Source organism: Apis laboriosa, unplaced genomic scaffold (assembly GCF_014066325.1).
Source record: "Apis laboriosa isolate Shangri-la unplaced genomic scaffold, ASM1406632v1 scaffold1_cov151, whole genome shotgun sequence".
Taxonomy (NCBI): domain Eukaryota; kingdom Metazoa; phylum Arthropoda; class Insecta; order Hymenoptera; family Apidae; genus Apis; species Apis laboriosa.
In genome coordinates, this window is record NW_025222279.1 from 4,375,402 (window position 1) to 4,402,897 (window position 27,496).

General features: G+C 27.4%; 1 protein-coding gene and 1 long non-coding RNA gene across 3 annotated transcripts in view; one reads left to right on the forward strand and one right to left on the reverse strand.

Annotated features, from left to right (window-relative positions):
* LOC122712359 (diuretic hormone receptor-like) overlaps window positions 1-27,496 on the forward strand; it is a 64,724-nt gene that overhangs the window by 20,955 nt on the left and 16,273 nt on the right. For both annotated transcript variants that reach the window (XM_043931930.1, XM_043931931.1), the window contains exon 2: window positions 24,238-24,427. In XM_043931930.1, coding sequence (XP_043787865.1) covers window positions 24,238-24,427 — 190 coding nt within the window. The remainder of the gene's footprint in view (window positions 1-24,237; window positions 24,428-27,496) is intronic.
* Window positions 753-2,354, reverse strand: LOC122712363. Its single transcript, XR_006346326.1, has 3 exons — window positions 2,165-2,354; window positions 1,237-1,479; window positions 753-932 (listed from the first exon to the last, which is right to left on the reverse strand). It is a non-coding gene; the product is annotated as an uncharacterized LOC122712363 (long non-coding RNA).

Sequence of the window (27,496 nt, forward strand, 5' to 3'; positions counted from 1 at the left end):
ATAATCGTAAAAAGGAAAACGAAGTTTTTATTGTTCAAAGAAAGCAAGAGAAAAAGAATTCTTAAGAGATTGTAAAAGGGTATGGGAGAGGCATTTGAGAAAACTTACAAATAGAAAGAACGGGAGAAATAAAATTAGATGATAGAAATAGATTCGAAAAAGGAGAAATGAAAAAGCCAGAATTACAAACAAGATTACAATTCTTATAAAGGAGATATTCGATTCATTTCGAACAGTGAAATTTTTCATGGGATTCATGACGAAATGGTATTCGAAATGGTAACAGAATGGATGAATATTTAATTGCAAATGATAAATAAAGTAATAGATAAAAATAAAAAATAGAAAAGTAGTAAAAAATATGGAATATTTGTTTTGAAAATAATACAAATAAAATGATAAAACAATATAAAAATGGAAAAGAGATCATAATATCATAAATATCAGTAATGTTAAAATCTGAAATAAAAATTTATTTCAAACATGAAAAATTATTTTAAAATATAAGAAAAATAAGAAAATAAGAAATAAATAAGAAAAATTATTTTTTAAAATATAAACAATTATATAATTGTATAAAAAAATTATATAATAATTACATAATATAATACAATATTAATAAAAAATAAGATAGAAAATATAAAAAAATTCGTTAATAAATGCGATATAAAGAATCAAATCATTCTTTATAATTTTTTGTATTGAACTCCTCCTTTTACAGTATTCTATCTTTTTAATATAAATCCATTCTCGATTTTTATTAGATATAGAAAATTATTACGCATTATGAAGCAACAAGTAAATTGATTTATGTAAAACGTGTGCATTTACCTTCGATTCATTTAACTTTACTTTCTAACAATTTCCATGTTTAAATATTATGAACAATAAAGTGCATTGCTTTGACGCATTTTAATGAAACTCGTCCCATCCTGGAATTATGAAAATTTGATATGAATTTTCTGGATAATGAGCCCCACTATATCGTCTGTCATTAGCTTTTGTAGCACATGCATTTAATGTACTTTTATTCTATTTAATAAACGAACCTTCTGATTTGACTAATTAGATTGTTGAAATATCTTCTTTTTATTTCTTTTCTTTTTCGAAAAATATTACTTTAGTGATTTTAATTTGCGAAAAATTTTCAAAATAATCGAAAGAAATAAGAAAAAATAACTGAGATGATGTAAATAAAAAAAAATATATAAATAAATCACAAGAATAATGTATTACCAAAAATTAATAGTCAAATGTTTATCTTAGATGTGAATTTCCTGTCAACAACATTGAAACAAAATATATCATTGGGCGGATGCAATCAGCCAAACTATCACTGTCAAAAGAAAAATTCCGTTCACTACAGGATGTAGACTTTGTTTCATGCAATTTATAACTAGTGTCCTTTTTTCGCGTTGACAAGGATATTTTTCACGCGAATTTTTTCATTTTCGTTCTCGCTCTCTTTCTTTTTTTTCGCTAAGAAAAAGGAATAAGATCATGATTGATGAATTTTATATGAAGAGTCGAAATGTATCTCATTAGCAAAAACATATTACATTTTGACAAATATAAAAAAATGATTAATTGAATTCTTTGTTAATTGTTAATTGAATTCTGAAATAAAAAGTAATTCGTTGATCTTTTATTGAATTGATGCTTATGATAGCAAAAGAATATGCGATAATGACAAAGGCATAAAAAGTTAGGTTAGAAAAGTTAAATACATATAACGATAAAATTTAATACGTTAATTTCAGTTCATCATTATATTATCATTATATTTTTCCTTCAAAAAAAAGAAAAATTTATAAAAAAAAAAAGTTTTCTTATGGTATTATTTTTTAGTTTTTTTTTTTCAATATAATATATGAATGAAAACATTTTTTTTTCTTTTCGAAAATATTAGATAAATTTCCGATTGATAAAGTTGAAGTATGTAAATATTCAAACATCAAATTTCAATTGAATGTGTAGATCATAAGCTTTAATAATCAATAAATAAATCAAAATTATAATAAAAGTAACACATATATTTATTTACTATTTATATTAATATATATTTTTTATAACATGTTTTTTTTTAAATATTTTTTGCTACTATAGATACTCTATCACTCAAACAATATAACCTCAAAACAATTTATGCCATATCTCAACCAACCTGTCCTTATTATATTTTATTCTCACACTTTATTTTTTCCTAAAAGCTTGAAATTTCTTGAAATTTTATGCCAGCATTTTTCCATTTCGAATGTCAATCCTATATGTTTGTATTATTGACTCTTGTTAACAATTATACTGATTGTGAGTCCAATTATAATGAATGTCAACTTCAATTAATTTGTATGGTATTTTACGAATGATATTTTACGAACGAAACGAAAAGAATTCTAATATATTTAGTTCACGTATAAGCCACGAAAGCGCCACGATTATTCTGAATCCATGCCACTTGTCGTTCTACTTGTCGATGAAACGGTGTAAGATTCGAAAATGGTCGGCCATGAATAGGATGATACCGTCGGGAATTCGTTTCCGATACGAGGCTCGCAATTGCTTTCGAACAAATCGGATCGATGTTGAGTATATCATTCTGTGGAAGATATCATGTCTTGAATAGAGAAAATTTATTTTGAGTAAGTAATACTTCAAGAATAATTCGTTAACTATTTTGAAAATGACAGATTTATGTAGAAAATTAAAGTTTTTCATTTATATTCAAAATTTTATAATTCATTTGAAAATTTCTAATTTTATGTATAATTATAAATTAAAATAAAATTTTATAATTATAATATATATTTTATTAATTATGTAGATATAACATTAATATTTATTTTTTATATTTTAATTGATTTTTTAAATTTTATATTATACATAATAAATGATTCTTTATGAGTTAATTTTATTAAAAAATCCATCATAAATTAATTTACATAAGAATATTCCCTTTAATTTTTCATATATAATAAAAATTTTTCATGCATTTTCATTTTCATAGTCTATTGTATTTCATTTTTATATTATATTTCATTTGGCTACAGAAACCATATATTAGAAACCATAGTATTGTTATATTATCAAATTTTTATTTGATTTTATTTGATTTTATTTTATTTCATCATAAAAAAATTTAAAAATTTAAAATTAAAAATTATTTTTCAGTCTTTTGCAGATGACTTTCAACTAAATTTTTATCTCATTAGCAAAAACATATTACATTTTGACAAATATAAAAAAAAGATTAAAAAAAAAATTTATTATAAAAATAATCAATTACATGTCCGTTCAAAATCGATTTATTACGGATCGGATCGGATATTAACTGTATCGAAAACAATCGATTTCATTTTTATCGCGTAATTTCTAACCTTAGTTTTTTGTCTTCTTTCTTCTCGATTTGAACCAAAATCATGGGGAATACGTGTTTCCAAATATATTATTATTTAATTCTTGCAAATTGTCTACTTTAATGGATTACTAAGGAATTGTTGTCTTCATTATATAGAAAATGAAAAGTAAGTAATTTAGAAAGTGGGAAAAGTTAGAAAGTATTATAAGTATAAGAGATATTCTGCAACATTCATATATTTGCAAATCAGTTATTTCTATAATGCGATTCTTAAGAAAATTTTTATCAATTTTTATTGTAAAATTAAATTTTTTTTTAAATCGTTTAACAATTAAATCAATCTGTAAATTGATATATTGAAGAATTAGGAAAATATAACAATATAATAGATAGAGTTTAAAATTTAAATATTTTAATTTCGTTTTGATGAGTTTTTTTATAATTTTTTTATGTATTATGTTATCTGAATTTTAATAATAAAATTTTTTATTATTATTGTTTATTATATCCTATATAATTTTAACTTTCAATTAATATTGTATCGTACATGATGTTCAATAGTTAGGTTAGATTTGAATTATATTATTTTATCTTTTCAAGAAATCTTTAATAATTATCTTTTTGTAATCTTTAGTGAATTTATCGCTAGAAAAGTTGCAAAATGATGTAAAGAAAACTCAAATACCATTCTATTTCATTTATCATTTATATTTACAGCATCATGTGATATCGTACTGTCATAAACAAAATTTCATATGCCATGTGAAAACAGAATCTGCAACCATATACAGTTTGTATTTGTGTATTTTTGACGACGATACACGACCAGTGCGCAGAAGATAATTAACGTATACACGTGGTTCGTGAAAATTTATGATTGTGGTTGATATCATGGAATCAGATAGTGTAATATTAATATTTGATGTGTGGAAAAAATACAAAAATAATGATTGAGACATTTTTCTATTTCAAGTATATTTTTGTGTTTTGTTTTAATTTTTATCAAAATTAAAATTAATTTTTTTCTTGAAAATCTTTTAAAAGTATAATCAAAATTATCTTATAATACGAAAAATTATTGGAAATTACATTTGTTGAATTTTTAAAAATATTTTTAATTACATTATTATTATAAAATAATACTTCAAAAAATAAATTTCGAGTAGCTTTATGTCAAAAAATTTATTTAAAAAAACTAAAATAATTTCTACATCGTCGATTGACATTATGTTATGCGATTAATACCATGTTTTGATATTTTTACAATTATTGAACTGCCAGTTAATAGGATTTTGTGTAATTTTCAATTTAAGTCACCTATCATTTATATTATATTGCATTGAAAATATCAATAGAAATATTAAGCAAAAATTTAAAAACATCCACGCAGTAAACATGTTAAAGAATATAAATTTTTTTTATTTTTATTATATTATATTTTTATCTTATCGGTATTCAGGAAACGATTTTTATACGATTTTCAGAATTTCGAATAAAAATCTAACGTCTACTACAACTCTTATTTTCTCTATTAAAACATTTTATATATTTTTTTAATCGTATTTTATAATAATTTTTCAATAATTTTTCATTTCATCCAAGGTTTTATAAAGTTTGTTGTAAACACCACGTTTTAAAGGCACTGTACCATAGTATCAAAATGATAAATGGTGTAATAGCTCCCATTAATTATCATCCTTGGCACTAACTCTCTGAAATAGGAAACAATACGGTCATCAAACTCGGTCTATTAACAGGAGGACGAGCCACGAGAAGTTACTCCACCATGAACGACAAAATTAGCGATAGTTTGGTTAGACAAACTCAAATATGGGTGATATCTGTGATATCGTACAACAGTTAGGGTGCGATAATTAACAGGAGTATAAACACAATTTATGATCAATAGAGCAAACGTTGTCGAAAGTTCATTCGTGAAGATTTTGATAAAGAATTTCTTGGAATTTCTTGATAAAATTTCTCTCTGTGTAATTTTCAATTCGATATCTCATTTTGAATAATTTCGTCGTAAAAGATGAGATGACGAAAAAGAAAATTTATATTTAAACAAAAATTCTTAGATCGTGAAATTTATATTAATAAATTTATAAAAAATTGTTGTATTTAAACAAAATGAATTCTTTAAATATAATAATGAATTTTAACGAAATTTTATTTGTATTTGGTAAAATATTTTGGTGATCAATCTCTTGTTTTATCATATCTCGAAATAGATTTTTAATAAAAAATTGAGAATAAAATTTGTATCATAAAATTTTAAAAGCTACTTATCGCAAATTTTATTACAATTTCTTTCTACGAAAGTGTCGACAATTATGAATATTTTTCCTCTTTAAAATTTTATTTTTTATTGTTTCATTTATAAATGAACGAAATAATAATTCAATATTTCTTGATTGAATTATAAGATAAATTAAAAATCTTATTGTATTCCTCTTAATAAGATTATAATAATGTAAAAGAAAATATTTTAAAAGAAATATTTATCATTATTATATCAAAGTTTTCAATCTTATTCGATTTTCTTCGTTAAATCTAAACAAAGACTTATTCGAATAATAATCATTATGAACGAGAAGAAACCATGATTTCATGTAATAACTCGCTTTTGACCTCGCTTTTTTTTTTACAATAAAACGATCCGCTATTGAAATTGTAACGAAAAGCTTGCGTGTTCTTCTTCCCTTATTTATTCGATTTTATCGAGAAATAAATTGTTTCATCCCTTTGAAAATGTTTGCACTAATAGTATATAAATTCATTCGCCGACTTTACACCAATATTTCTCAATAAGATCGTGAAATATCCAGCTTTTGTTAAAGCATATTCACACGATATTTTATCGCAGAGAAAGCATAGAAACACCGTTGATCGTTTTACGATCAAAATTTTACGATCAGAATTAGCGAGAATGTAATACGAAACCGATACACCGAACTTTTCTCGTAAATACCAAATTTGTTCGAGCTTTGTACTCTTTTTCTTTTTTTTTTTTAAGGAATAATATTATTAGTAATATATAATAGGATAATAGTAATCGTGATTGTAATCAAGATATTGATTTGTCTTTAAGCATGATTGATATCTTGATAGCTTGTTCATTTTTATATATTTGCTAATTATTAATAAAATCTACAATTATATCATCTGATGTAATTAATACGATAATTAATTTCAATTTAACTTGGATTTATTGAAATGTTCTTTTTTTTTTTAAATTCTTGAAATGAATATTCCTAAATGAAATGTTTCGAGTGTTAAATTATTTTATGATTTATTTTATCGAATCGTATCATCGTTGAATTTATACTATACCGTTGCATATAAATACTTCAGAGATTATTCTTGAATTATTTTTGATTATTTTGTATAAATAAATGAAAATTACATAAAAATTTCTTCGAAAAAATTGACAATTCATATATAATAAAATATTTTTAAATAATTTGTAAAATATTCTGTGAAAATCTAGGAGCAAGTAATTCATGAACAAAACAATTATTACGAAAAGAGTTCGTGTCTCAAAAATTAATCTTTAGCCACATTTTGCCGTACCTCTACGTTAACTCTTTTTACGTTTATCAATCTACAGTCTATTCCCTAGAAAATTACCAAAAAAAAAAAAAAAAATAATAACCATAATAAAATAACATAAATCGCATGAAAATCTTAGAGTTGAAAAATTGCACTGTCGAAGGAAACTTTTCTCGCGATGAATCTCTCCACATCTTTCCATCGTTCCTTATTCGACTCAAGGAAGGAACTTTGAATCGACGATTCGACTTCAAACTGGTGTTAATTCCAGCCAGGAAATGACCGTAGACGGAAATTAAAAGTTAATTTTGCGAGAGTGAAAGAAGAAGGAATATCGGGTTTGTTACTTAAGAAAGTTGACATTTTTTAAGAAAAATAAACAGATTTCAGATTTATCGATATACGATTCTAATACGAACAATTTATAAACCTCGAGATTTAACGTATAAAAGAAAGCGAAATAACGAGGAAATAGAGATTTTTTTCCAATTTTTCTAAACGCAATTATGAACCCATTTGGCAATTCAATATTAATTTCCAATAATATACAACAAAGAAATTCGCATTTTAATTAATCGCCATTTAATGTGATTTTCACGTCGCTCAAACTAATCGCCCGATCTCATCTTCTTCGCCTTTTACGACGTTAATTCGTTATAAAAGTGGTAATACTTTGTAGAAGAAGAAGCATCGTCTTCCATTCATTTTTCTCTCGTGAGATATATGAACGAAGTTTTATTTTGTGAAAGCGTTTAAGGAGAAAAATTCTAATCAAAGTCGTGAAAAAATATTATTGCACAGATTATCATCACGTAGACACCAATGATCGAAATTAATTTTAATATACTTTAAAAAAATTTCAACTCGTAAATCGAATGATAGAGTGATTATTGGCGGTGAAAAAAAATTATAATCGAAATATACGATATTTGTAATTAAAAAAAAAAAAATTTCTAATGCGTTGCGATAATTTTTCTTATTTCGATCGGTTAAAGGTATTACGATTGAAATCGTGAAAAAGTGAAATGAAACGAAGTCGAAATTCATTTAAAATCTAAAATTTGATATGTGTCAGTGGCGAAGTCGATATTTCATAATAAATTCGGGGCCAATTTCAATGACAGGATTAATACGATATCCTGTAATTTAATCAAACGATGAATTCCCCCCGTGAATTTTTACTCCGAATAAAATTCATTATTCCTATATTCAGAGATCATTTCGTGGAAATGTATCCTCGATCGATTTCGAGCATCTGTATGTAATGTATAATACCTCCAATGTTGAATATAACTTCTTAATAAAAAAAAAAAAAAAACAAATGAATTCTATAAGAATATTCTATAAGAATATTTTTACATCCCTGATCCGATGATTTTGAATCATTCGATAATTCAATTACATAATTTAATATTGCTTTTAGTTACCAATAAAATTAATTTAGAGGAAGAAGATGAATTTAAGTTCGATATTAATATTTCGTTAATCCGTGATGTGAAAATATTATTCGTTCATTCGTCATACAAATTGTCATGAATAATTTAAAATAATTTCATTTTTTATTTACTTTATTTGCCTTTAATTTTTGAATAACAGGCATAAATAAATAACACAAATCAGATTATTATTACTCGATGAAATATTCGAAATATCGTTGCAATTACTCGAGTTTATAAATCATCGTACTCGGCCGTAATTATGCTACAATTTCGAGCAATTATCTCGTGAGCTGCAACAGCACGAGGAATGTAATTAAACCGATGAACAATCCTCCTTTCAACGAGGTCTAAGCGATCCGTGTCCCGAACAGAGGTCATTGTTCGAATGGAGGCAAACTATCGAATGGCTTAAGAGCGTTTGTTACGTAAGCTGGATTATATTCGTCACAGTGTGCCTATAAATGTCCTAATTATCTTTAAATCAATCGAGCAATTAAAACTCTAACGGTGTCTCTCTTTGTTTAAATTTTTGAGCAAAATTAACGACCATGATCACTATCTGTTTTAAAGATTCTAGAAAAAAATTTTATTGCAATTAGCAGAAATAAAGAAGATTAAGAATTTAGCTTTGTATTAATTGTTGTATCGTTAAGAATAAAAAATTTTGAGATACGAATATTTTGAAAAATTTTGATAAGATTTTGGAAAATTTTTTAATCAAATTCGAAAGATTCGAAAATTTAAGAATCGTACAAATATTAAAAATCGAAAGATAATCATCGATTCGAAAATTTAGAAATTTAAATACTCGACATTCCTCCTCGTTTAAAACTAAAAAAATTTTTAATTGCGCTCAAAAGTAATTAAATTCTTGGAATTGGGTTATTCTTTAATTAGCCTCTGCGAAATTTTTGCGAGGAATCGGGACTAAAGAATCGTCGTTAACTTATGAATGCATAACAAAAAATATGGGAAGAAGAGAGAATTTAAATCGCGAAGCAAATGAATAATTCAATTTATCACTTACAATCCTTTTTTTTAAGACGACCAAATTGAATTTGAGTTATTACAAATTAATCCCTTTTCTGTCGACGTTGTGTCGAGAGAAAAGAGCAAAATGAATCGTTTGTCACTTATTTCATCAACATATCGAAACAATTGAAACAATTAAAGAGATAATAGAATTTCCACGAAATATCACGTGTCTCGGATGAAACGATTAATGCGTATTTTTCATCTCCTGTTATAACGAAATATTAAAATTAACGAAGTATTAAAATTAAACTTATATTATTTATATTTACATTACATTATATTTTTTTACTTATATTTATTTATAAAGATTCATGATAATTATTGTATATATTTTTTATTCTGTTAATTAAGGTAAGGAATTTACGAGAAAATAATTTTTCGAATCGTTGCGAACAACGATGAATGAAAAGAATATTTCTTAGATCTTAAAGAGAAGGAAAGTGAGATATTTTTATCGTAAAAACTCGGTTGTTTTCGCGAATTTCATTTCGTGCGCGATCCATTATTCCGATGAAGGATTTGTCATGTACCTAATGGTATGTAAAAAGACTATTACTCCTCTTTATATTCTTACCGCGAACAAAATCGTCTAGACGTTTGTTCTTGACTTTATACGTTTTTTTTCTCTCTCTCTCTTTCTCAATTTTTCGTTCGTTAAACGTAGTGGAACGAAAAATTGTATAGAAGAAGAGATTTTAAGATTTACGATAAAAGCAGAATTTTTTACGTGCGTTGCGATAAGAATAAAAAAAAAATAGATCGATAAAAACAGATAAATTTAACTATTTCATTAACATTCTATTCCAAATCATCTCGTTATCCAAATAGTTTCGTCGTATAAAAAATTTCTAAGAGAAACGTTTTGATATTGAAAGATGAAACAAAAGAGATTTCTGAATAGAAATCGAGGAAAAAGTACATCAATAATATCAAAGAGAATTTCATATACACTTGTATACACTTGTATTGCGGAATGGAATTAGTTGGCGTTCCCAAAAGGAATTGCATTCACGAAATATAAATCAAATGTTGCGGTTCAAGCGTACGTAACAATGGAATAAATACAGCAAGCTGACTCGGTCGTTCAACGCTTGAGTAGATAGGCCAGTGTTTGGCCAGTCCCTGGGGAAGTGGTATACGTTCACTTCTAGGCAGGCAAAAATAAAACGACTACACGATCCGCATACCGAAACTACCTTTCCAGTCATTCCTTTCCCTATTCTATTTCCTTTTATTATTCTCACTTCTTTTCTAAGAATGGTGAAATAAATTTTAAATTAATGATAGAAATTTTTTATAAAAATATCATCAGAATGAAAATTATAGGTGTTTACTGAGTGTATAAATATAAATAAAATTCATTTTTCTAAATTTAATGATCGGATTAATAGATTCAAAGAATAATCACGTGTCAGATGAATAATTTTCTTTTTTTATTCTTCCTTTTTTCCGATAGAACGAATCTTCTTTCTAATGGAAATTTTTTTTTTTTTAAAAAACATCAAAAAGAAAATCATAGATATAGAATGTAAAAATACATACTTATTCGATATGGTTAAATATAATAAGTAGAATAAGTCAATAATAATCGGACTAGAATAATTGCGAGACAAGAAAAAAACGAATAATAATAAAAATTTAAAAATTGATAACTTAAGAACTATATATTCAATTTACTTATAAAACTATAACCTATAAATCTATATATATTCAATTTTAAAAAAAATTATAATATTAAAAAAAATTATATTTTAAAAAAAATTATATTATAAAAAAAATTTGCACAACATCACGAGCAAATTAATCGATATTCGTTAAAGTCATAATCATAAGTATTTGAAAAAAAAAAAAAAATTTTCACTTCTTTCTTTTTCACGATTTTTCAATAATCGTACAATATTCAGTTGAAAGTGCCAAAAAAAAGAAAAAAGAAAAGAAAAAACTGTAAATTCTCCGCGCGACAAAAGTATCTGCTTCAATTACGAAGGTAGCGAAAAGAAATTCCATTTAATTACAACGAATCTTCCACAACCTTGCAATGTACGCGTTGACAAACGCGTACGGTGATAGGGCATGGTGCATGGACGCGGACGAGTGAGCAATCTCGAGCGGTGTAACTTCATTTTGACGGGCTCGGAATGTTTGAGATGGAACGATAAAACTGGCGTTAGACCGTGCCATTCTCCCGTCACTTGGAAATTAAACGAGTTCGGGAAATTGTCTCTCGAACTCGAGAAACGAAAACGCTTCTTCATCACCGATGGAAAAAATCCTCGTTCATTAGGAACAGTGACTTTTTTTTTTTTTTTTTAATGATCAATAATTAATTAATTGTAGATCGAATAATATGTTTCGAAAAAAATTCACGACGAGAATTTTTTTCCTCTCTTTTTTTTTATACCGCGGTTTTATTATTTCTTTAATCGTTCGTACAATATTTGCGGGGTACTTTGTAAATTTGTTTTAACTTTCTGTATTCAATATTTAGAACTTTTTTTTATCGGTAAATTGTTATTAATGTATAGTCGGACGATGGGGAAAATTTAATTGTTGAAGTTACGAATAAAGTTACTTCAATAATTTATTGTTCAAAATAATCGCAAATAATTGTAGTGTCATAATGGTTATGTGAAAAGTGGATTAACTATAATTGCTACGAATAAATGTTATACAAACATTTTAATAAGTAACTTTATTCGAAATTTTTAACTTGTTTTAAGTAGTTTCAATTTTGGGTTAACTCTGATTAAGCGATAATTATTGGTTATAGGAATTGTAAATATTGTCAGAGAAAGTGGAAACTGAGTTATTAACAGAAGTATCCAATTTTTCCAATTTTTCCAATTTTTCCAAAGTTTCAAATATGATAAATATTATTAATAATTTAACATGTTATTAATAATTATAATTATCCAATCTTTTCAATTTTCCTTAAAGTTACACATCAGAATATGTTTTTTTTTTGTATCTGACAAACAAAATTATAGTTTAAAACAATAGATGAAATGAATCAAGACTAGAAATTAAACGATTGAATAAGTAATTGAATAAATCAGTAATTCACGTAAGAGGAATTTCGTATTTGGCTATTTCGAACGAACGTTTTTATTATTTATGGATTTATTATATTTATTATTTATTATATTTATTATATTTATTATTTTTTTATTAATTTATGGATTTATCGAAATAGTTGCAATTACTCGGCTCGGTATAATTCCATGATGAATTCATCCTTTCCAAAGGAAATTATTTCCAAGATTTACCAGATGAAAAGTAAAGATTCGTTCCCAGAAGCGAATGAAGTCAGCCATGTTAGAAGATTGTGCGTTAATTATCCGACCAAGCCTTCTCAGCGTAATTAAAATGAGGTATAACGAGTTTTGTTTATCCTTGCTAATCACTTCTGTCTCTCCTCTTTTTAATAAAAATCACATAATTATCCAATGACTTGGATAAAAACCCAAATCGATCGCCACAACAGCGATTGTATATTCGAATTTTCGAGAGATGGTGTGTCGATTTTAATCGAGTTCTAAACGTTGATTCGATTATTGTTTCTTATTGTTTAATTCGTATACACAACAGGCTTAAAATAGTGAATATTTCAAAATTATTTAACTCGAAATAGTATAATTAAAATGGGATATAACGAGTTTTATTATATTATCCTTGTTAATCATTTTTTGTCTCTCCAAAAAACAAAATCCTCTTTTTCAACGAAATCATATAATCATTATCCAGTGATTTGGATAAAGTACAAACAAATTTGGATTACATACAGCGATTATATTCGAATTTTCGAGAGATGTTCGATTTTTTAATCGAGTTTGATTCGATTATTGTCTCGTTCTTTAATTCGTATATATAATAGACTTAAAATAGTGAATATTTCAAAATTGTTCGACTCGAAATAGAGACGAACACAAGAGATTAACGAGATTGGACACGATTGATCGATACTTCGTAGCTACATATCTCGAAGCATAGACAGATATGTATTGTCATCTAGCAATTAGAATTCTCGTTAATTGGATAACAACATACATCAACTCATAGTTCTATAGTTGCGTGTTTTAATTAAAACGTGGATTTTTCTTTTTGTGATTAGTCAACAAAAATCGAGAGAACTTTCGAGGAAAATCCGCTTTTTCATTTTCCTTTTATGATAGATATTTGTTCTTCCTTGGCAAATTTGAGAGAATTTTTTAAAAAATAAAATCAACTAAACTGCTCGATTTTAAATTTAAATTTATATTTAACTTTGGTGTTGTATAATTTTCAAAAAAATTTCCTTGGAAACAAATCTTCGTTATATCTTCTATGAATATTCACAATTCTGTTTGCTTTGAAAAAAAAGTGAGTTTTTCGATTTCGTAATCTCATAAAATATATCGTGTTTTAAAGCGCGCCATATTGAATCGTCTTTAACCTTTAACCTTTCACATGTATTCCTAAAATCTGCTTTATCACGGATCAATGAACGTTACATCTTAAACAGACGTATTCGATGCTTTCCGCTTCGTACCTAAGCACTTCTGTCATTTCTGCTTAATGTACAGGAAGTTCGTCCATTCCATCATTCCCCTCTGAAGTACATACCATTACAATCGCAACTACAACGCGAGTTAACTTCCATGAAATATTAAGACCGAATTCGCGTTCTATTGATGAAATCGATGAATCTATTTCTCTTGTAAAGAGTATTAGTTAGATTAGTTAGGTTAGGTTACATTAGATACAAAAGTTAGGTAATATAATATGATGAAGCTAGAAGATTTATCTTTTTGGACAAAAGTAATTATTACTAGATTAAATTGTATTAGTAGATTAAGTTAGGTTAAGTTGAGTACAAAAGATAGGTAATATAATATGATGAAGTTAGAAGAAGATTTTAGAAAAAAGTCTATGTAACTTTTTGGAAAAGAATAATTACTACTAGGTTAGGTTAGGATAAGTTAGATACAAAAGTTAGGTAACATAATATAATAAAGATAGAAGAAAATTTATCTTTTTGGACAAAAGTAATTATTACTAGGTTAAGTTAAGTTAAGTTATACAAAAAATAGATAATATAATATGATGAAGTTATATAATATAATAGAAGAAGATTTATCTTTTTAGAAAAAATGTAACTTTTTGGAAAAGAATAACTACTACTAGGTTAGGTTAGGATATGTTAGATACAAAAGTTACATAATATAATAAAGATAGAAGAAAATTTATCTTTTTGAACAAAAGTAACTATTATTAGATTAAGTTAAGTTAAGTTGGATACAAAAGATAGATAATATAATATGATGAAGTTAGAAGAAGATTTATCTTTTTAGAGAAAAGTCTATGTAACTTTTTGAAAAAGAATAACTACTACTAGATTAGATTAGAATAGGTTAGATTACAAAAGTTAGGTAATATAATATAATAAAGCTAGAAGAAAATCCTTTATCCTTTTAGACAAAGATAACTATTACTAGATTAAATTAGATTAAGTTAGGTACAAAAGATAGATAATATAATATGATAAAGCTAGAAGAAAATTTATCCTTTTAGACAAAAGTAACTATTACTAGGTTAAGTTAGGTTAAGTTAGATACAAAAGATAGATAATATAATATGATAAAGCTAAAAGAAGATTTATCTTTTTGGGAAAGAGTAACATAACTACTAAGTTAGGTTAGATACAAAAATTAGATAACATAATATGATAAAGCTAGAAGATTTATCTTTTTGGAAAAGAGTCTATGTAACTTTTTCATTATTTTTTAATTTTTTTCACTTAATATTTCTTTTGAAATATTCTTAGATTTTATATATATATATTATGTAACACAGATCTCAAATTTCAAAAATATTAATCGTGCCATGTCACTCACTAGCTTTTCCGGTGTATAAGCTGGAAATATTTATAAAAAGCGCAGCGATGTTTCGATTGAGACACATCGAGCACGGCGGTAAATATTTGATCTGCGACTGAGAAAGGGACAAAAATGGAAATTACGAGAGGAAGAGGTGGGAAATGTTTAAATATTCACCGTTTCCATGAAATGATGACTAATTTGATCTTCGTCGAATGAAGGACATTGTATATCGATCGTTATTATCATAATGCAACATATGAATCGTCAACATGATAAATTCTATCGTTGCAAATTACTTGTAAATTATTTGGTGTATATCGTGGATTAAGAAAATTAAATTATTATCGTTTCTGTCGAAGTGAAATAATTAATGTGACTCGATCATTTGCAAGATATTTTAAAAGAAAAAAACAATTGTTATTAACAAATGGAATAAGATATTCATGATCAAACAAGAAGGAAATATATTTAACAGTTGAAATTACAAATAAAATTACTTCCATAAATTACTTCGATAATTTATTATTCAAAATAATTCAATAATTTCAAATAATTATAATTTTAAATGATCGAGTTTACATGAAAAGATCAACTTAATTACAAATAAATGTTATTCAAGCATTTTAATAATCATTTAAAGTAACTTTATTCAAAATATTTAACTGGTTACTTCTTCAACTTTGGATTTATACCCAACTTTGAATAAGTGAATCGTGAATCAAAATAGTGGAATGTGACAGTTATTAGTCAGACAAGTAACGTAAGACAGGATAAGTGATATAAGTAAATCATTGATGAAAACAGTAGAATAAGAGAGACAATAGTCGAACGAATTGAATCAAATCGATACATGAAGCAAATCATTAAAATAATAATAATCATCCAAAAAAAATCTCAAACAACATCTTTTTTGCTTATCAAATCAAATTGATTCGTTCGAGGAGACAACCCAAGGAGTGAAAACTATTAATATTACGAAGAAATTTGGAGAAATCCCAAAGGAATTGGAATGAATTGAGAAGGATCGAAGGAAGAATCCTTTCGTTCTAAAAATTTTTTCATTGACTTTTGAAAAAGATTCGATTCGCCCATCCTCTTTCATCTCTTTCCTTCATATTTCTGCGTATGTTTCATCAAACACGGAGAGACGAATCTCTACGGGTTAACGTGACATGACGTTGTATCTGTGTGCGTCTGTATTTCGAAACATAAGCGTGCAACGCAAAATGAATATCGATCACGTGCACTGGGTAGAGGGTTTAGATCCGAGAATTATTCCGGATCAGGTAGAATTATGGATTATAAATGGTGGATTGCTTTGAAACCGGAATACGTTACGAGTGTTAACGTCTTGTTTCTGTGTACCTATGACTTACGCTTCGAGAAATTGCACGCAGGAAAGAATCCATTGTGATGATTCGTACACAGAGATGTATATAAATACGTATTAAAATTAAAATACGTATTAAAATTAAAATTAATTTTTAACTTTTTAACCTTTTTTTTAACTTGTCGTTTTTTTTTTTTTTTTTTTTTTAAGTAAAATTTAAAAGTTCTGTAAAACAACTCGAAACATGTTCGACGTTGTCGCTTCGATTTAAAAAAGACCAAACGATCGATATTGGAAAGCTTGGTTGTAATATTTTTCTACCGTGTAAGAGACGACTTAAAAGTAAATAGTCGAGTCGAGTCGAGCTGTTGCCCGATTTTTATACTTCGGTCAACGTCAAAAGGTAAACGATGCGAACGACGCATAATGAAAAGTTGGGAAAAAATGCGTGCATCGGTGAAAAATGAAAACAGTTTTCACGTATCCCAGATCTTGCTGTACAATTTCTTCGTTCGAAAGTTTAATTCGAAACAATTGTGACAAATATTTGAGTTGAATCATGTTACCAATTGAAACGTATAGATATATACAGGGTGTCCGTTAACCGAAGGTATTCCTCGGGTAATTTCAAGCAACAAGTTTTCCTTTGCAGAAAAATTTTCGTTTTTACGTTTTCCTTTTTTCAACGAGTGATTAAAACGTAACGAGCATAAACAAGTTCATGCAACAAAGTGTAGTATCGAATATTATATTTATTTATTTTTGTTGGTGATATGTGATAAATTTGTATCGATATAAAAAAAATATTTGTTACATCGAATACTATAGTTTATTTATTTCGTTCGTGACATAATAAATCTGTATCGATAAAAAAGTATTTGTTACATCGAATACTATAGTTTATTTATTTCCTTCGCGATATAATAAATTTTTATTGATAAAAAATATTTGTTACGTTCAACACACTTTTTTGTTTTTTTTGTTATTTTAGTAATAACTCGTTAACAAAGCTAGCAAACGAAAGTTTCTGAAAAGGAAAACATTATTTGAAATTACCTCAGAAATCTGTAGTTAACGGATGTTCCCTCTTTTTTGGAACGCCCTGTATACGCATTGAGCCAGCTAATTCATCATTTTGAAATTGAGATTAGCTTGGTAACTTGGTACATTGAGATTATCCATTGCCCTGTATATACCGAGAGATTTAACGTATGATTGATTTAACACTTGAACTAGAGTAAAACTTATTAATCTGTAAATTATGTTAGAAAAATGATAGAGAAATTTTTAGAGGAAATAATCTTGGAACAAATTTTTCTCTAGATTTATTTTCCTCTGAATAGTTCCTTTTCAAAGAGATTAAGTGATTCATCCAGAATGAAATCAATTTCTATTTTACATAATTAAATTTTCGTACTATACTCTCAACGTTACGAAGAAGTAAGCAAACAAAAATTGATCAATCTGTAAATTATATAGAAAATATGATTCGTAGAGAAATTTTTTAAAGGAAATAATCTTGGAGCAAATTTTTCTCTAGACTTATATTCCTCTGAATAATTCCTTTTCAAAGAGATTAAGTGATTCATCCGGAACGAAATCAATTTTTGTTTTAAATAATTAAATTTTCGTATACTTTCAACATTATCGAAGTAGTGAGCAAACAAAAATTGATCAATCTGTAAATTATGTTAGAAAAATGATAGAGAAATTTTTAGAGGAAATAATTTTGAAACAAATTTTTTTCTAGATTTATTTTCCTCTGAATAATTCCTTTTCAAAGAGATTAAGTGATTCATCCGGAACGAAATCAATTTCTATTTTACATAATTAAATTTTCGTACTATACTCTCAACGTTACGAAGAAGTAAGCAAAAATTGATCAATTTGTAAATTATATAGAAAATATGATTCGTAGAGAAATTTTTTAAAGGAAATAATCTTGGAGCAAATTTTTCTTTAAAATTATATTCTCTAGACTTATATACTCTGAATAATTTCTTTTCAAAGAGATTAAGTGATTCATCCGGAATGAAATTAATTAATTAAATTTAAATTTCTGTTTTAATTAAATTTTCCTACTGGCTATACTTTCAATGTTACGTTATTAACGGTGGAATTGTTTTGCCGAAGTGGCGAGCAATCCCTTATGCAATGAAGATATATGTTGTATAATTATAACTCGAGCAGTTTTAATGACAACTATTTGAATTGAGTACGTCTGATTGTCGTAAGTTAATTTAAAATTTGTTCATACACCAAGTTTTAATTTATAGTAATTTAAATGACAAATCAACTATTTGTTATACTCGTTTTGATTTTAATATCTAATTTGTGTCTTGTGCTCGTGGAGAACAAAATATTGTATGGTGGAAAAACAAAAATGATATATTCTTTTAAAGAGGATCAAGTTTTTAAAGATAATGGTTAGGAAAACAAGATCATTAGCTCCATTGAATTAGCTTCTTTGTTCTATTTTTCGAGATAATGGAGAATCACGAGGATGGAAGAATGGAGGGTTAACTATGAGATTTGTTCTTTAATTATATAGCAAGCAAGTAATTAATTTCTAAAAGTAATTTTTTCTTTTCTTTCTCTCTAAATCGCTTCCATATATTTTTATATATCATAAATTAGTTTCTCCAATATATATATATATATATATCTTTTCATCTTTTTTCAGAATTTTTTCCAACATTCCAAATTTTTCGAATTTTTAATTTTGTATCAAGTGAACGAAAGATGATACGAGAAATGTTTGCCACTTGGGTTGTTTCCAAAGTCGAAAAATTGTTCGTTGAAATTTTCAATTTTCCATTTCAAAAGAATATTTCAAATTTCTTGGAAAATGTCCGATAAATGTCTCGAGTAGTTTAAGCAAAGATCTCGAGCAAAACTATCTCGAAACTTTCACGATTTTGCTCTCGTGGCCATAGAGATGGAAGAAGGGACTACAATTTCCACGCGGTTAATCTCGTCACAATAGGAAAACGGTTGGTTTACGCTTCCTTTCGCCCCTTTTCAAACCAAAACTAACTTTTTCCATTTTATGGGCAAATAATGATCGAGCCCCTGGCAACGGAAGCAAAGTTTCGCGTTTCCCCGTAAAACGGGATATTTCAATTATGGACGACAAGCCGGCTGAAGGATGAGAAGGAGGAGAATAACGATAAGGATCGGAGGGAAAAATTTGAAAAGGAAGCATAGTTCGGTTCGTATCTCGTTAGCTAGAGATACAAAATACAGGATTGTCTGGATGGATGTATATAATCATTTTATTATCAAGAATAAGAAAATACGCTTGATATTTTTCTTAAGTTTTAATTGCACGTGGATTTAGCTAAATCAATCAAGATATTTTTATATTTATACGATGACTTTTATCATTTTGATGTCTGTTCTTGTCTCGAAGTGAGATAAGTAGCGTGGATCAGCAATTGGTCGGACACGTCGTGGAATAAGAGAAGGAAGAAAATAAAAATAGAGTAGGAAAAAGGGGGGCCGTTTAAGTAGAATAGAAATAATCGAGGTGAAAAGTTTTTTTTGTCAAATATTGTTAAATTTTATTAATAAATGAATCTAGAAAAAAGGATTCAAGTTTTCAAAGAAAAATATCATATTTGATATTCAAATATTCCAATAGAAAGAATTCGAAAAATGTAGATATTATCCGATACCTTATATGTTGGAAATTATTTGAAAAATTAGAAGAATTTCTTTCGATTATCGACAAATTTTTCTTTAAGAAGGATAACTATTGGAATTTTGATTATGATTAAAAAAAGAAAAAATGAATTTTCATACAAATTTTCCTATTTATAGATTCTAAATAATTGAATATTTCGAAACGAAGCATCGAATAAGCAAATTATCGATGAACAGTGGTTGATGGCATAAATGTCAAAAGTTGACGGCAATTGAACTTGCACAACAACGAAAATATTTCCCAATAACGCGTCTAGTATTATTTGTAAATTTGCCGTTCGGTTAAAATTCTCGCTGCATTTTTGTTTCTTTCCTTTTTTTTTTTTTTTTTCTATTTTATAAATTTTATAAATTGAAAATTTCGCATAAATTTTTACACCTGGCCCGTTCTTTTTTTTTTTTTCTTTTTTTTTTATATCAATTTTTTGAAAACACACACGAAGCGATCGATAATTTAAATGGAAATTAGCTCCGAGCATTTATTTCGTTTTCGCAACGAGGAAGAATGTCAACGTTATTAAAATTAAATCCAACGGATAAAAAGGAACAAAATTGACGTTTCGAACGGGCTTCTTTGTTAAATTTTGTTATTCGATTCGTTGCTTTTTGCTCGACGACACATGGGGGGGGGGGGGGAGGATGAGAAAAAAGAACGAGAGTACGGAAAGGGCTTTCCATTTCCACGCAAAACGAAATGAAAATCGTTCACAAGATTGATCGTGTCCGGATAATCGATAGTTGTATCGCGACGAATTAGTTCGTACGTTGCGATTAGATAGATGTTTTCCAGGTGTATCCGTTTCTCTTTCCTTCCCTCTTTCCTTCGTGACCTGCCATTCGAGAAAAGGAAGAACCGGATGTTTTTCGCGGCAACTGGAATGCGACGTGTCTGTCGTATAATAACGAAAAAAACAAAGTAAAGTGGCAACGACGATGCGCCTCTGGGACGAAATTTGATCCAATAACAACTTTTCGCGAACGAAAAATTTGAAATTTCAACGTTTGTTCGCCGGCTGTTCCTACATTTTATTTCGAATGGGGGATTTCAACGTTGGGATTCGATGTCGTGCAGAGTGTTGGATAGGATTGTTAGTTGAGAGGAGAAAGAGAGAAAGAGAAAGAGAAAGAGTTTTAGAAGTTGAATAAGTAGTATAAGTCGGTCGTTTGCGAGGCAAGTAGCGTGGATCGGTCATTTGTCAGGCAAACGAGATGATAAAGACGAGTGAAAATTTAATAATCGAAGTTACGAATAAAATTATTTTCATAAGTCATTCCGATAATTTATTGTTCAAAATATAATAATAATTGCAAATATTAATTCTAAATGACCGAGATCAGATGAAAAGATCAACTATAATAACTACGAATAAATGTTATTCAAGAATTTTAATAATTATTTAAAGTAACTTTTAAATTTTTTTTAAGTTATTTTATGATTTTATTATTAATTTTTAATTATTTTTTCAATGGACTAATGTCCAATTCTCGATAGGAACGAGATAGTCGTGATCAAACGAGTAGAATAAGATAGTCATTGGTTAGGTAGTAGTAGAGATCAGCCATATCGATCGAAAACGAGATATTTCGATATGAAAGATGTCACAATTCGAAATCACGTTTATTTCTCGTCCATTATTTCTGAAATATAATTTAAAAGATTAAAAGATGACTCTGATTCTTCGTGGGAAAAAAGAAGAAGAAATTTTACCAATTTTAAATTAAAATTTTCTGATTATTAAAAATTATTAAAAATATTCAAAGGATCACCACATAATCATTACGATCAATCGTAACATTGTACAGATATATTGCAAAGATATCCTTTGTTGAATTTTTGAAAGTAAAAGCGTGTCGTAAAACCATACACGTAGGGTATGTAACATGTACAGGTTTACAGGCGACACGAGGTTATGAGATTTTTACTGAAAAGAATTATATAACTCTTGTGATATAAAGCAAAATGATAGAATATTATATCCGGCCTGGAAACTTTTTCCAACCAACTTGCCTCCGCTTATTTCCAAAGAAACATTATATCCAACTCGGAACAAAGGAAACGACTCACGAGATAAAGTTTTCTCGCGTGGAAATCTCGAAATTGTTGTACCTTTCTACAAAAACAAAGATAATTCGATTTAGTTCCCATCCGTGTATCTTGATAATTAATTTTCGAAACGTCTTTGGATTGGAGGAATAATCTCGATGAATCGAGAAGAGAGTTTTAAATTTGTTCTCGTATTCTCTGATTAACGTTTTAATAAATGGCAATAATTACAAGTTCTCTCGTTCGATCGATTAAAAGATAGAAACGAGGCGCCGATAAGTCTTCTCACTTTCAAACTTTTCTTCCTTCATTAATCACAAGACTATTATCCGTGGATAATTAAGGATCGCTCTTGTTTTAATTGCTTAAACCTGTTAAACTCGTTCCCCCTTTTATTAATTACAGATTTTCTTATTGTATTGTATTCACTTCTGAGAAAATTATATTTGAAGGATTTTTACAAATTTGTTGTTATTCATTTGCGAAAACAAGGATATACGTGATATAATTTATAATTTAGCTCATAAATGTGAACGAAGAATATTTAAATTGGTTATTTGTTGGTTATTTTTCAAAAATGTATTTATATATATATATATATATTATCATCAAATATTTATTAAAAAACAATAGGAAAAATATTCTTCTTCCGTCAAAATGAAAAACTGCAATCAATTATAACTTCTCTTCCGATTACTCGATTAATTAATCTTTTTCAATACTCAACTTGAAATCTAATTTCAAACTAATAATTTTATTAATTGTTAATAAAACTTATAGCTTGTAAATCCATAATAAAAGAGATTGAGTGATGGGTTAATTAATAGAAGATCTTAAAAATTTATTTACGACGTAAATATAGAGAAACTCAAATATCGAATATGAATAAATAATGGAATAAAACAACAGTTAAATTGGTCGTAGAACGGCGAAATCGCTTTTAATTATTGAGTAGAAAAATGGTAAAGATCGGTATCTCGTATAAATTAAGAAACTCGTTTTACGTCGAATGACCTTTTTACCATAGTCTTATCGATTAACATTTTTTTAATAGCCGTGAATTATATCAGATAACTGTGATTCCGCAAATATTCTGACACCGTTACCCTGAAAATTTGTCGATTTTAACCTCCATTTAGACATTCTACTGCATTCTCGTTACAAAATTTATTCATTAAAAAATTCACTCTTTAAAGAATTATATTGCATTTATAGACAAAAAAAAAATCGAGGGGGAAAAAAGAATATTATGATATATTTACATTAATTAATGTGTGAAGAATATGAAATAATATGTAAAATGGAAAAACATTAAACAATAATATAATATTTGCTTTTTAAAGATAGTAATATTTGTAATATAAGAGAAAGAAATTTTTTTAATTAATTAAAATTTAATTTTAATTAAAATACTACATTTATATCTATATTTAAAATCATAATAAAAGAAGAATTGATGTAATTAATTTATAGTATTTATATTACTTTTGTCCTTTTTTACCTACAGTAGCTTCTCGTAAATCATTTATACAATCTACAATCAAAAAACAATAAAAAAGAAAAAATAAATCGTGATCCCAAACTAAAAACAAAACAAACATCAAATTCAAATAATTTTATTCATTTGTATTATATTCAATAATATAAATCAATTCAGAGAATGCAAAACATTTATATTATAAAAAATCAAAGATGACCATTCCACCAGCGAATTATAATTCGTCGAATCTTCCTCACGAAATCTTTCGAATTCTTCTGCCGGAAATATTGCTTCAATTTTTATATGATTTTTATGCTCAGTAATTTTTTCGACGAATCTCTTTACCGAGTGTCGATAACGTAATCTCAGAAAGAAAAACAAAGCGTTAAATCGCGAATGCTAAACTAATAGAAATCGATCTCGATTTTTTTTTCAGAGAACGCGAGTCGTTGGTGCAGGATAGACGGTGTCTGGAGCAATTATAGCAACTATAGCCTCTGTCGAAATCTTCGCGAGCCAGCGATCGAGGGCGGTGCAGAGGTTATCTCGACGACTATATATTTCGTCGGTTATAGCATTTCGTTGATCACCCTGATCATCGCTGTCTCCATTTTTCTGTATTGCAAGTAAGTGATATAGATGTAGCATTATTCCTCCATTAAAGCACTTGTTGATTCCATATGAAAAGTAAAAATTGACCGGAGAAAGATGGATTTTTGATGAAAAAAATGTATTTTTTCGTGTTCCAATATTTCTTATTAATTTTAATTCTCTTGGATGAATATAGAATTAATTAATCTTTTTTTTTTTAGCAAAAATTAACGAAAAATGTAATAATTAATTCTCGAGCTCGAATCAATGTTCAAATAAATAAAATTTCAAGATAGAATTAAAATTTATTGAAAAGCGATGATTAGCATAAAGTGAATCATAACTTATGAATCATAACTTTTTCCATTGTAATCGATTAAAGTTTTCTAACTTATGATACCAAATTTACACGAAAATCAAACTATTTTAACATTTAACAGATGATATTTTAACCACTTATTTAAAAAAAAATTTCAAAGAAAAAACTCACAAAAACATCTATATTTATTCAATTCCTCCATCGCACAAATTCAATCAGCATCGCGCTCAAACTTTAATTTCTGTCTAAAAATATCCGCGCTCGACGACAAAGAAAGACGATATATTCCGTTCCTCTCATTTCCATATCAATTCGTAAACGGAATCCAAAATGTAGCGCGACGCGGATGCATCGCGAAATCGATAAATAATATTCCCTCGCGAATATTCCGCGCACGATTCGATCTGCATCTTGACAAAGGGAAAACGCGATTAAATCTTTCACGCTTGCGCGGTAACGAACGAGAAGGCAGAGACGCATTGTTTGTTAACCACACTGTATCGAGTTTCCACCGCAATCGGAAATTGAACCATCGCCGAATCAAGGAATTCAAAATAATGTAATAAATTCTTTCTACGTCTTTTTTCGTGGAACGAGAGGAACGATCGTTTCAAAGATGAAAACTATATATATTTAAAAGAACGAATGAAAACCAGCAAAAAAGCATTGAAAACGTTATTATTTAACTTCGCGTGGAAACTAGCTTTAAGGGATGAGCGGAACTGCGAAATAACTGGGTTGAAAAGATTGTGCCATGGAAATTCGATTGGGATAGATTAAACTGAAATAATTCGTTTTGATCGTTATACTTTTCTTTTCTTTTTCTTTTCCCTTTTTTTTTTTGATACGTGGGCGGTGAAAAGTTTTTTATTATTTTTTATGGGAAATACGAGATGGAAAATCGAAAACAAAAAATTTGAAATTTATAACTGGAAATTTGAAATTTATAACTGTGAGTGAGATAAAAATTTTGAAGCAGAGATACAGAGATAAATCTTTTGTTTTAATTGTTTCAAATTTTTTTGTATTTCAGTGTTTTAATATATAGATTAACGATAATAATCTTTTTGTTATTTCTCTTCTGAAACAAAACCTAAAGAAACGAAGTTTAAAAATTAATAGAAATGGAATTCTGAAAAAGTAAATTTAATCATAACCAATTTTATAAAGGAAAAAAAAAAAAAATAAATTCATGAAATTTAAATTCGAAATGAAAAATAAAAAACATTTATTTATTTTTTTCTCTTAACAAACCACTTTTCTCGAATATCTTCGTAAAAGAAAGACACTCGAGATACGCTATTTAGATATTCAAATAAAGGAAATATATATTCGCGTACGAAATTAAAGAAAAAAATGGAGGGAAAAAAATAAGAAAAAATGCACCTATAATATATTACACATACATATCGCGCGTAATCCTTCAGTTTCGCTTTGCATATAATATTAGGTCAATTTTTTTCATGGCTTCCTATCGCCATGAATCACCCTCCTGAGTCTCTCTTTTTTTTTTTTCTTTTTCTCCTCCACTCTACCTGCTCTCAATTTTATCCGTGAGGCGCACGCTCCTAAATGGTTCCTTTGAAAAGTAAAGCTTTTTAACCGAGGAACACTTTAGGCTAATGCGATGGTCGAAATGTACGATTGCAATGGATCGATTGCAAAGATTCCAATTCCTTTATACATCATAGGAGAATCTCCTATGATTTTTCTCTTTCAGATTGTCTTGCAATTTCACTTGGATTTTAAATTTATACGATACGAGTCAACAGCGTAATCATACATAAAAAAATTGATTGAAAGTTTCGTTGGAGATTTATGTATCGTCATAATGCATTACAAGATTCACTTGTTGACAAAATTCAGAGAAACAAATTAATCGTTCGAAAATTTCTTTATATTTCTTTTATATCTCTTTTTGAAGAAAGATTTACGATGAATTGTGATACTTGTTATTTTTTTGATGAACGTGAAAATTGATTGAAATGTATCTTTATTTTTATTGAAACGAGATTTTCTTTCTTATAATTTATTTATTTTTATATTATCTCCTTTAAATTCACATTGGCTTACACGAATGATTTTACAGACATTACTTGGGGTTGTAAATTAATGTAAGCTTGACAATCTAATGGATGACTATTATCCTAGTCGTAGATTAATGCAAGATGGATAGTAGATTATGTGAATAGTTCATAATAGAGAAATCTGATGTAGGTTAAATTAATAATGAAAATAAATAAGTGATGACGTTTCAAACTCGCGTATGATATAATAAAAAAAAAAAATTTTTTTTTTTTTCATAAAAAAGTTTCAAAATAATTCGAAACCGATATTTTCACGAAACGAAAAGATTCGAAATTATGTTCAAGTTTCATCAGAAAACGTGGAAAGGATATTATACGTGGAATCGTAAACAAGTAAAAGATAATAATTCACGATATCACGATTCTCCTCAATATGGAGGTAATTAGTCGGCATTATGAGATATATAGTCGGCCGAGTGTAATTATCTCTTCCTAAGCTTTGAAATCAAAATCCCGCATGCAAAGAGAAATTTCGGCATATTCGAGGAATATATACCGAGTGTAGTGCTCGAGAACACGGATATTTTATTAAGAGCATTTGCAATTTGAAACGAATTTCCATATGAAAAATTCATTATTTTCACTCCGGATGTATTATTAGGCTCTTGTATACTAAAATTGTATACAATTGTATACAATATTATTATATAAAATTATATTATAAATTTTATTTATTATATTATTTATTATATTATGAT